Genomic DNA, 12,199 nt, shown 5'->3' with positions numbered 1-12,199 from the left:
ACGACACAGGGAGTTGCTGAAGAAAGCACATTTACACTAAATACACATTAAAGCCACAGGAGTTTTGATGTAAACGATTGTCCCACAGAAAACACAAAGGTGTAAAATCAACAAACAGGAGTGTGGGTAGAGAAATATTCCAGGAAAACTTCCACTTCCTGTGACAATAAGAGAGTAACGTGTGTAAGTGTTTGGTCTTTTCTTGTTCTTTTCACTGAAAGTGTAATTTATGTTCCATTAGCTTTGTGTGGTTTTGTGTCAGAGATGAAATCACTACTACAACTAAATTTAAAGTGTATTTTGGGAAACAAACGTTGACACGAGTGACCCTTAAAGCAGCTGGAAACAGTCGAGCAGAGTTTTACTTAAAACATTTATTTGATCCAATTCTTTGGAATGTAATAGTCAATGATCAGAGTCTGAGGGACGACCGGGACGGATGAGTGTGGGTGCTGACCAGAGAGTCAAAGTACAAACAATACTTTTAGTCACATAAGGCCTCACTGTTTTCCCATTGTGTGTTTAAGTGTGTGTGTGTTTGTTTTTTATTTTATTTTCTTTTTCACTGGATCTGAGACAGCAAAACTACAGAAGCAGTACTGAAAACAAAACATTTCTCTTGTCATACAAGGGGAACAAAAACATAATGAAAATAAAACAATAAAACAAATGGCACGTACATCAGTGACGGTACAAAAAGACAAAAGTAAAATATTATACCAAGTGAAATACACTTCAAAGAGACGATATAAGCTTTTTCGAGAATGAAAAACATCTCTGTGAGTTTCAGAGTCTGAAAACTGTGTTCGAACAACACTGTCTTCTTCTACCATCTTTGTCTCTTTTCATAAATCAACATCATAAACACATAGATTTTTTTTTTCTTTTTTTTAAATATATATCAGTGCAACATTTGTTTTCACGTCGAGTGCTGCAGAATCCTTTCTTCGTCTAAAAATGAATCAGACCATCATCATTTGATTAGAAATGTTCCCTAAAAAACAGACCAGAGTCTGATTCAAACCGATCCGAGTTTCCTTTACATACAAAACAGAAAACCCACCAAAGTAAAAGTCTCGTTTAAAAAGAAAGTGAGAATTGTTTGACCAAAAATCCCTATCATAAATGGTTGTGAGTGACATTGTTAGACTGAAACTTTATAAATCAATAATATTAGCATGTGCCGAGTTATTTCCACTTTTTAAAAATGAATATTCACTGAAAAATACCCAGATTTTCCTTTGTTTAACTTCATTTAACCTGATTTTATTTTCTGCTGTCAGAGGATACTGATACTGATCTGTGGTGAGATCGCCCCCCAGTGGCTGGCTGCAGTATAGGTTATATTAATAAATAGGACATGGATCAAATTACTATCATTATCTTCAAATTGTATCCATCAGAAGTCACTTCATCAATGACCAGGCTGTATATTAAAAATTTAAATCTGTTTGGAGAAGGAGAGTGAAAACGACATGTTTCAGCTATAATTTGAGTATTTTCCAGAGCTTTTTTTTCCCTTGTCTCCCTTCTCCTGTCCCGTCCTCGCCATAAAATACGCTGACGGACGTGAGGAGAGACACTTTAAGTCTTTCTGATGCCGAACGGGGAGGACATTTTGACTCCAGTCCGACTAGGCGTATACACGCAGGAGTAATCAGACTATGAATCGCATAATCCAGGTATGCTAGTCCGACTAAGACTAGCTTGATTTGAGTCGGACTAACGTGTTTACATGACATTAAGAAAACTGATTTTTGGTCTTAGTCTGAGTGACTATGCATAAGGATCTCATGCGGCCTTATTTAAAAACAAACAAAACAGAAATATCCCTTGAATAGCTAATATCAGTTCATAGTTGATGTAAAGAGCGGTGAGTGATTTAAGTTGAACCAGAAAATGATTCTGCAGAAGCAGAATTCCAAAGGAAAACAGTACCGAGACAAACTGGGGTGCTTTAAATGCAAGTCATGTGATTGAAATCCATATTTTGCACAATTTAAACATTAAAAAGAAAGAAAAAGAAAGTTTGATGGGTCTGTTGGGTCTCTGCTCAGATACGGTGCCGACTTGATTCTGTGTGTGTCGTCTCCAGGCCACTACTCACCTGGCGACTCAGAAAAACCTACATTTGGCTCTAATAAAAGTTTCATTGATAGTCAAAATACACTGACAGAGTACAGCACTGTCACAACAAATCCACAACCTCCCAGCAAACGATGGACGTGAGGAGAAAGTCTCTCTGATGCCGGACACGGCTGCAAAAACATCTTCCATCTTCCACATGCTTTCTGCATCTTAGTGGTTCTGACATTGTCTTTTTTTTTTTTTTACCCTGTACAGGAAACAACACTTCCCATGATGCATTTCTCAGTAATCTCAAAAACATTCTCACAGTTTAAAAAAATCTTGTTCCCAGAACAAAATTCCCCAAAACATGTCAAAAGAAACACATGATTGTGTCTCTGTTTGTTGAAATTAATATATATATATATATTTTTGTACATTTTTTCTGAATTTAATTCCAACATAGAAAGGATGCTGCGGCACTGGTGTCTTTTCTATTCAGAAAAACAAAAGATGGGGGGGGCGCAAATATATTAAAACCTATGTACAATATGTTAGATGTGTCATGTGCCGTGAGAGCGAGGCATTCAGGGCTCCTACACGTTCCCCAGATTTCGTTTTTTTGAGCTTCCAAAACTTCACTCTTGGCCGACGACACAAACATTTGTCGTGTTGCGATCGCAATCTGGAAAAAAAGGTACAACGTTCATTTCTCCGGGTGTTTTTCCGCACTTTCGTGTAGGAACCCTGGACGGAAACGCCAGCCGAAAAAGAAAACAAGGCAACGGAAAAAAAGAAAAGAAAAAAGGCACTGTTGGAACTAGACACAAGTCACACACACTTGTTTTTATATCTTAGTGAGGACACTTCATAGATGTAATGCATTTCCTAACCTTAAAACCAGTTCTTAACCTCTTAAAAAAGCACTTTAAAGTTGTGGGGCCCAGAGAAAATGTCCCCACAAAATAGGACTGTAGGTTTGGACCTCACAAAGATATAAATACAAGTACACACACACTCACATACACACTCACGCTCACACATTCTGCTCTTTTTGTGAAATTATGACAAGAAAAACAACCAATCTTGACTCTCCATAAAAGTACACAAACAATACTTTCATCTGAATTGGTCTCAACACCAGCGTGTGGTTACATGAACTCAACAAAGCACATCGAAAAACAAATAGAATCCTTAGTTTTCTTGCTCTATGTTTTGTTTTTTGTTTGTTTTTTGCTGTACAGATTCTTTATACACAGTGCCCCCTACAGGTCGGTCCCTTCCACCGCCGCCGCTCCTGAGAAATAAAATTACATGGGCTCACGTTCAGCCCACCCTGCTGTCCCATCTGTGGCATCAGCGCCTCCCCCGTGTTGCTCCTCCCCGCTTGATTGGCTGCATCATGTGTCCACGCGGAGTGACCTCGGCTCCGCCTCTCGTCTCGCCTCACGCCTCTGAATAGTTAGTCTGTCCGTTCATCTTGTCCTTCTTTAGCTTCACGCCGTCCACCAGCTCAAAGTTATAGTTTTCCAGGGCGGATAAGTTCCTGTCCGTCATGCTGCCCTGAGAGCAGGCGCAGTACAGCACCACGCCACAGATGGCGCCCAGGAAGACGCCCAGCGCGGACATGGCGATGATGGTGATGAGGATGGGGTCCAGGGTCTTCAGCATGTTGCCTGGTCCTCCATGCTCGCTGGTCTCCTGAGACAGCGAGTCCAACGCTGCGGGACAGACACAAGAATGGACACACGTTACAAGTCTGCTCCAGTGGACTGAAATAACAAAGGCCTGTCATTAAAGGCTTAAAGCAACAAAATGGTGGTTTCACATGTTCTGCACCATAAAACAAGAAAAAGCACAAAGTCAATGTTGTACTGAATGCACCACAGAGGAAGTGGTCACTGCACATGAAGCTGGACGTAGAGTAAAGCCAAAATATCTGGGTCGCCCCCTGGTGGCTGATGCCCCCTGCTTTTAAGTACATGTTTTTATTTAGTTATTTAGACTTTGCCACAGATTCAGTCACTGGTTAATAATTGACCAAATGGAAATCGGAGGAAAACAATCAATCATCTACTTCTACCATTGTAAAATCCAAAATGAAGACGTGTGATATTGAAACTTCAAGGGTAACCGTGTCAGTGTCACGGAGTTTGTGGAGACAGGTCGAGGGAAAATGAAAGTATACGCTGCGAAATCAAAAACACAACTGATAATAACCACAACAATGATGATGTGCTTACGTAAGATGATGATCTCAGTTGGCGGAGACGTAGGAGTTTCTGGATCTGGAAGGAGAAGAAACGCAGCATCTATTAGCTTTAAGTCCCTGATGGTATATACTGTACACTGTTTCTATACATACATATATATATATATATATATATATATATATATATATATATATATACATATGTATGTAAACTAAAACTGGATTAATAAACCAAGTAAGTTGAAAACAATACAACAAAGTAATGCCTGGTGTCTGTAGTGAGATCTACACACCCTTGCAGTAATCTGCATTGATCCCATCCAAGATCTGGATGTTGTCCACAGCTATGTGACCTGTGCTGTGTCTGTCTGCAACTCCTTCCACCACCACCTGTAAACAAACAAACAAACAATCATATGTGGAATCTTGTTAGATATTAACTAACTAATGTTTTCTTTTCAAACTATTCCATTATCTTAACTTTTATACTGAAAACACGGGGTTACACACCTGGAAATCTCCGTTTTAAATCAAAAATCTACTCTTTGTTGACGTGTAAGAGTTAGCAACACCTAGAGGTGAAGTTGCATATTGCAACCAACTGTTTGTTCCCACACATTGAAGAAAACTACAGTTGCATTCAGGTAACACAAGGACACAAAAGCAATTTTCTGCAGCGAGCAGTTCATTTGTCCTTTCTGATCTACAGTACACATATGGAAGTACTGAATACAGGAGAATACCAAAGAAAACGCTTAAGACAGCCTTTCTCCAGCTGGTTAGTAAACCACAAAATCTCCTGTGTTTAGCTCATGGGGACACAGGAGCTGCTGGTCCTGGTCCACTGCTGCCATTGTTGATCCGTTTGTGTCACGGAGGTAAATCAGAATGAAGGTTTTCAAACACCAAAGTCACAGAATAACACATTTGAACTTAGAGATAATAAAGATACTGTGGATTTGTTTTAAAGAGAAAATACGAAAAACCAAACCACAAGTGTGTCCCAGTTACAGTTCTCTGTTACCTGATATGAGACACTGGAGTGTGGCAGTAGAACCCGTCCCTCCCTCCAGCGCTTGTCCTGGTGTCCACTGAGTGTCCACAGCATCTTCTCCGCCTCCGTCTCCTTCCTCTGCTTGATGTGGAGGGAACCCGCATGCTCGCCGAACATGTGATACCAGAAGGACATGCACAGGTCGGCGTCCGCTGCCGTGATGGGCAGACTGGCCAGCCTGGCCAGCCTGGCCGCTCTCTCCTCCTCCTCCTCCTCGTCCTCATCCTTGCCTTCACCCATTTTACCGTATGTCTCTCTGTCCAGCAACTGCATATAGATGAAGTTCCCCATTCTGCCTGCAGGGGGCAGCATCAGACAAGGTAAGAGGTGACTGTGTGTTGCAGTGAAATGAAGATTATTATCAATGGTACAAAGCTAATAAATTAAAAGTCTTTTTTTTCATGATCAAAAAGCCTTGAAATGTTTTCCAAGGTTTTTAATAACTCTCAAGGGTTTATTATACTTTCACGCGTTTACATAACGTATAAATATCTGTCTTTTAACGGGATAAGAAGAAGAATACATCTCCTAAAAGCATTTAATACATTCAGAGTCAAAACTTGAGTTGACATGAGAGTGGGCTCATTTTTTATTTCTGATCTGGTTGAGTCAAGAAATCAAGGTGAAATCATTCATTTTAGAGTCGCTGCTGCTGCTGCTGCTGCTGCTGCTGCTGCTGCTGCTGCTGCTGCTGCTGCTGCTGCCTCTGTCCGTACAAAAGGAAAAATCCATCAGAGGAGCTGTGAATGGAGAGAAGGCCAGAGCGAGCGCAGAGGCGCGGTGATGAATCTGAGGGCCGCATTTTCAAAAGTATCTTCAAGGACGTTTGCCGGGAGTTTTTGTGATGCATTGCTTATTAGTTTGATTTTGTTGTCTCACTTACATTTGCCACTGAATAAAATCACCTGCACATTTCTTTTCAACCTTTAATTCATGATTTCTTGACTCCATTTCTGTGTAAATCTGATTTAAGGGCTCATCTTTGATCTGAAACTCATTATCATTGCTGTTTATACCCTTTATTACTCATTTAGAAAAGACACTTAAAATCTAAATGAGGATTTCCTAAAAGACAATCAATTATTCATCGGTTTGAGTGTACTTTCAACAGAACACTCAGCTTCAGCTTCTTAAATGTGAATATTTCAAGTTATTGTTAAGTAGCTTATTATTAATCTGTTTTAAGAAGCAGGTATAAATGACAGTGGCAACAAGAACAGCAAAAAAAAATGTTTTTTTTTTTTTATTATTATTATTAGCCATTAGCTTCATTTGAAACTTCAACTTTCAAAAACAACATTTTCACAAGGAAGGAGAAAGTTAGTTCCTAATGTCAAAAATTAAACAAATAAACAAAACTCTGGACCTATTTGCCTTTAGTTACTCGTTGCTCTTAAACTTAAATGATCTTGGGGCCAGCGAGTACCTCGTGTGGCCAATAGGGGGCCGGTCAGGTGACACGTTTTGGGGGAAATAGCTGAAACTATTTAGGAGTGTTTTCGCAGAATTTCTAAATAAAATTGTCTGTGTTGATATGGACCGATACATAGTTATGGTATTGTTTTTAGTGGCTCTGTGTGTCTGTTTGTTTGTTTGTGCTTCCACACTTGCATTTGCCAATATGATCAGCAGAGGCCGCCAGAGGCTTGTTGCGTGGGACGTCTGCCATCTCTGATCGACTTGTTTTATTGTGTAAGTGTTTTATGATGCAAAATAATATATTACTAAAAAAAACAACATACAGAAATAAGTCATTATAACTTCATATTAAGTGGTGGGCCACATGTGGTCCACCGGCCACGAGTTTGAGACCTGAGACCAGTATAAATGTTGGAACTGTGATGACGTTTCCCAGTTTAACCATCAACTCAATCTTATGTAAAATAAAACATGAATGGAATCTAATATAAAGAACTTTAATTAGGAAAATAAACCTAATTAAATGCACAGGCGAAAAATAAACGTTGATACTCGGACAAACCAACTTTAGTCAGTCATGATTTACTAGTTATACATTAGTAACTATGTCAATCAACATATAAAAGTCATTTCTGTGTGTGTGTTTTCACTTATGTGGAGATTTCTGCAGATTTATACTCATATCATATAAGGTTGTGTAACGTTCTCCATGTCCTTCAGAGCAGGAAGAAAGTTACAGAGGGTTTTCTTTTCTTTCTCTTCCTTTCTTCTTCTTTTTCTTTTTACATCATAAGCATCTGTCCCTATTGCTTAAAACAGAACATAGGTACAGTTGTGAATTCCCAGCAGCACCGAGAGCCTCGAGTGTTATTTAAAGCCGAGTTTTAAAATATTCCGTCTAACAAATAGAGGGTTAGACAGACTTTTCAACAGCTGCACATAGAGCGCTCTCACACTGCATCTGCCGAGTGGAGCTAAGGTGAGAGCACACACACACACACACACACACACACACACGTCGTACCTGCGTGGTCATGGGCGGGGCCTCTGTGGACAGAAGCGGCGTCACTGGTCTGGATGAGCCACTCCGCCCCTGTGCCGGCCTCTCTGGACCAGCCGCAGAACGACGAGAACTCGAAGTTACAGGCGAACCACACGTAGGCTGCAGTCAGAGACAAAACAGATGTTGTTAGAGGAACCAGGAGTTCATCCATGCCGTGTTTTTTCAAACTGAAGTTTCATGCTTCATCCTCTTTGTATTCTCACACAAATTAAACACACATATTCTCAAGATAAGCTGAAGAAGCTTCCGTAAATACTGGATCTAGCCAACCAGGAAATAAGAATATATTCTATAGCCACCAGGGGGCGACTCGACTGGTCTCAAGTCAAGTCAACTTTATTTAATAACAACCGAGGTTGACCAAAGAGCTTTACAGAGTTAAAGGCACAGCAACATAAGAGGTATAAAACATAACATCAGTAAAATAATAACATAATAAAATAGTGTCTGGGTTGACTAGTCTTATCCTGAAGTTGGGTCTTTAAGAGTGATTTAAAATGTTCATTGGTGGAAGCAGATCTAATTATCGTGGGTCACTCGGAGCAGCTACAGAAAAAGGATCAGCCCAGGTTTTTAGTCGGGATTTTGGCACAAGAGCAGCCTGTTATTAGACCTCAGAGCTCGGGATGGGAGCGCGAAGAAGAAGAAGGAGTTCTGAGTGGTAAGATGGTGCCAAACTGTTAAGAGCTTTAAATAAAATGTTTTTCAATCAATCCTAAATCGAATAGGAAGCCAGTGGAGAGAGGAGCAACACAGGTGTGATGTGGTCTCTACGGGTGACGTCACGGCCGATTGGCACTTGGTTAGAAGGTTGTCCGGCTTTGGCTGTGACAAGATTGTGTTAAGATTCAGGTGAACATGCGACTACTAAAATTAAAACAAGCTTTTTGAGTTTTTAGCTTCTAGAACGTGAATGTTTTCTGGTTTCTTTGCTCCATACAACAAAGGAACTATTAAGAACTATAGTTTGTGGACATTTTACGGACCAAACAAGCACTGGATTATGAAAATAATCTTCAATTGCAGCCCGACATGTGACTATCTTAAATAATCTAGAATCTATATGAGCTTCAGGCGTCCACATTGCATCTTCCAGACTAGCTTCATACCAGATCTGTGACGATAACGTGTATATTGTGTAATATAGTGTACGATGCAGCGGCAGTGCTGGGAGGGAGAGGAAATAACTGCGAGCCTCGGTGTAACATCAATATTACAAAGCTGTTCCCGCTCTATTGTTCGCTCAGTATAAATTGTGTAGCTTGTAAGAAAATGTATTGCACAAACGGAAACGGTCCAGGCCAGACGGAGCAGAGTGAGGGATGCTTGTGATTGTATACATCACACGAGACGCTGCTGCCGCGGGCTGTTGTTCTGCAGACGGACTCAGTCAAACACATGTACATATGTTTGGGATCAGGACGTCGAGAGGGAGAGACAGAGAGAGACAGAGAGAGAGAGAGAGAGAGGGAGAGAGAAGGGTGTGGTGCCACCAATATGCGGATGTGGCCCCTGAAATAAACCCCAAACAGAGAGAGAGAGAGAGGGAAGAAAACAACACTTCCCTCCCTGTGTATCTGCCTGTGCCAGCAGTTGCCCGGCGGCAGTGGTTCACCACAGCGTCCACATGAGCGCAGACTCCTCTGAACACTGGACATGTTGTTTCTGAGAAGCTAATAGGATGCAGAGATGACCGTGGAGCTGCATGTTAACTCTCCTCCTCCTCCTCCTCCTCCTCCTCCTCTTCCTCCCTCCCTCCCTCCAACCTCAAGCTGTCTTCACGCGATGCTCCGGCTCGAGCTAATTGAGACCCAAGAGGCCTTTATTCTTTCTCTCTCTGTGTCCAGCCCTTTCTCCCGTTCACCCTGACTTTCTCTGTCCATTGCTTTTGCTGACACTTCTAATTCTTGTCTTTCTTTCTGCTTAATCATCCCCCTCTCCTGCTCCCTCTCCATTTACCCCAAACGAAAAACCTCGTGTATTTACGCAGGACGATAAACCGTGACGCGATTCTGCACGTTTGCAGTATAGAACAGTCTTTTATAAATATATATGTATAAAGGCTACTGTTCTTTTTATATTTCACACTTTTTTTTATCGTATTGACGTTTCAGCCACACGGAAAACAGAAATCGACAGAAAGTTTGCAAGATTTGTCAGAGTTTGTGGGTCTGAAAAGTCGCTAAATGTAGCGACAAAGTCACTCAGTTGTCAACACTGTTGTTTGGTCACTTGGTTCCTTCTTTATTTTCCTTCCTTGAATACACTGTAATGTGCATTTTTGGAATGAATGAATGTTTGCCAGCAGCTACATGAGTTAGCATGTCTATCATTGGTGAAATAAGTGCAATAGGCTTAAAAATAATTAATAATAAACTAATTAATGAACTAACATCAGCTAGTTTCCTCTTAATTCTTAGTCGTGGTAGCAGTACAGGTTTAATGTAAAATCACACATGTTACTCTTGCTACTGCTAAAACAATACTGCAGAATCTTAAAAAAAGGTGAGATTTCTTTTTTGCTTGATCTTACAATCATACAATCCCAATCTTATTTCAGCCAATGCCATGTTTCAGGCACAAATTATAGAAGCAGGCTTTAAATACGCAGCCATTGTGCTACATTTAAGTGCCGATCTGGCAACCCTGTATTATGCACAGTGTCGAGATGAAGAGATGAAGACGAAAGAAAGAAAGAAAAACTGAAAACAGCTCAGTAAAAAGAGGGGAAGAGTGAAGGAGTGAATCAAAGATGAGATTTATTCCTCGAGACGTGGAAGCAGATGGCGGCGGACATCCTCACCTGGCATGAAGTCCAGGATTGGGTCAGGCGCCGCCGTGCCTCCTGCTGTGAACAGATGGGACAGTCGGAGTAAGGTCACAGGTCAAAGGGGGCTGGTCACTCCCACACAGATGCCAACACACACACACACACACACATGCGCGCTCAGAGAAATCAATATCTGATAGTTGACATCGTGAGAGATGCAGAAAAATGATGGGTTTGATTTTGTGTGAGACATAAAAGTAAAAAGTTAAAACTGAAAGTGCGAGGGGGAGGATGATGGAGAATTTACTCTGGCAACTTTCAGCTCTGCCAGACTGGATGGTATTTTAAGGCATTTATTTTCATTTTGACAGACGTGGATGAGGGTGTTTTTTTTTGTTTTTTGTGGCATTAACCTGTCGCTGTGTCGTCGTCGTCGTCGGTGGGCGCGTCCGTCTCGCCGCCGCAGCGCTCTTGTCCTCCGTCACAGTCTGTGGTCCCGGTTGTGCCCGGCATGGTGATGGGCGCCGTGGTGGTGGCACCAAACGTGGTCATGGGAAGCGTGGAGGCCATGGGTGTGGTGGGCGGAGCTGTCGTCGTGATTTCTGAACGAGGAGAAGAGGTCAGAATTCAGGTTATGTTCACAAAAAAAGGACAAAACTACTAAAGATATTTAACAAAATGAATAGCTTCATGAGTACATTGAATATTTATCAGATTTTCATCAGCTTATTTAGCTGTTAAAGCGAGTTTATACATACATTAACAACATGATTCCTAATGTGTGTGTGTTGGGGGAGTGGCATGTAGGTAGACCCTCCTTTCTTTGTGCGCACATGTGCATAGTTAAGTCTTTTCCAGTGTTCACATACGCTCTGCATGCATTTGAGTGTGACATATGGTGTGTGTGTGTGTGTGTGTGTGTGTTCTTTCTCTTTGAAGTGAAACTGTTCATCTTAGCCACACATACCATAATAGTTCTTCCCTTTCTTCCATTCTTTTCCAACACACACAACACGTTTTGATGTTTACGATACTTTTTTACAACAATGCGACTGAACTGAGCATCAGAAAAACAAAAGCATTAACAACAAAATAAAAGGCTTCAAATGAAAGGAAGTGACTGTATTTGAATTTGAAACGTTTAAAACTCATTTAATAACTTGTTTAATTTGCAGGGTTGTAATGTAACAAAGTACAAATACTTTGTTACTGTACAAATTCTCGCATCTTTACTTGACTTTATTATTATTCATATTTCTTACTTTTACTCTACTACATTTCCTCTAACTCGTTATTATCAAATGAAATCAGTAGAAGAAGAGTTGGTATTATGGTCTGTATTTATATAGAGCTTTTCTAGTCTTGATGAGGAGCTGCTTTACACTACAGTTTTCTGTCATTCACACGCTGCAACATGGGGTTAAGTGTCTTTGCTCAAGGACACACATAGACTAGCAGAGCCAGGAATTGAACCCAGAACCTTCCAGTTGAAAGACAATTACTCGCCCTGCCACTGAGCCACCATGACTCAATCCTAACGCCTTTCGTTTTTAATACTTTTACTTCTAAAACTTAAGTACATTTTATATCAGAAAATGACTTTTGATACTTAAG

General features: G+C 40.8%; 1 protein-coding gene across 1 annotated transcript in view; it reads right to left on the bottom strand.

Moving 5' to 3' along the window:
- Window positions 1–359: 359 nt before the first annotated feature.
- Window positions 360–12,199, bottom strand: part of LOC131462432 (neuropilin-1a-like) — a 79,636-nt gene continuing 67,796 nt past the window's right edge. The window contains exons 12-18 of the mRNA XM_058633659.1: window positions 10,999–11,187; window positions 10,619–10,663; window positions 7,777–7,914; window positions 5,304–5,629; window positions 4,573–4,669; window positions 4,311–4,355; window positions 360–3,788 (exon numbers count right to left, since the gene is read on the bottom strand). Coding sequence (XP_058489642.1) covers window positions 3,514–3,788; window positions 4,311–4,355; window positions 4,573–4,669; window positions 5,304–5,629; window positions 7,777–7,914; window positions 10,619–10,663; window positions 10,999–11,187 — 1,115 coding nt within the window. The 3' untranslated portion in view covers window positions 360–3,513. The remainder of the gene's footprint in view (window positions 3,789–4,310; window positions 4,356–4,572; window positions 4,670–5,303; window positions 5,630–7,776; window positions 7,915–10,618; window positions 10,664–10,998; window positions 11,188–12,199) is intronic.

Source organism: Solea solea, chromosome 1 (genome assembly GCF_958295425.1).
Source record: "Solea solea chromosome 1, fSolSol10.1, whole genome shotgun sequence".
Lineage (NCBI taxonomy): Eukaryota > Metazoa > Chordata > Actinopteri > Pleuronectiformes > Soleidae > Solea > Solea solea.
The sequence above is the reverse complement of the archived record's forward strand: the minus strand, read 5'-3'. Positions and strand labels throughout refer to the sequence as shown.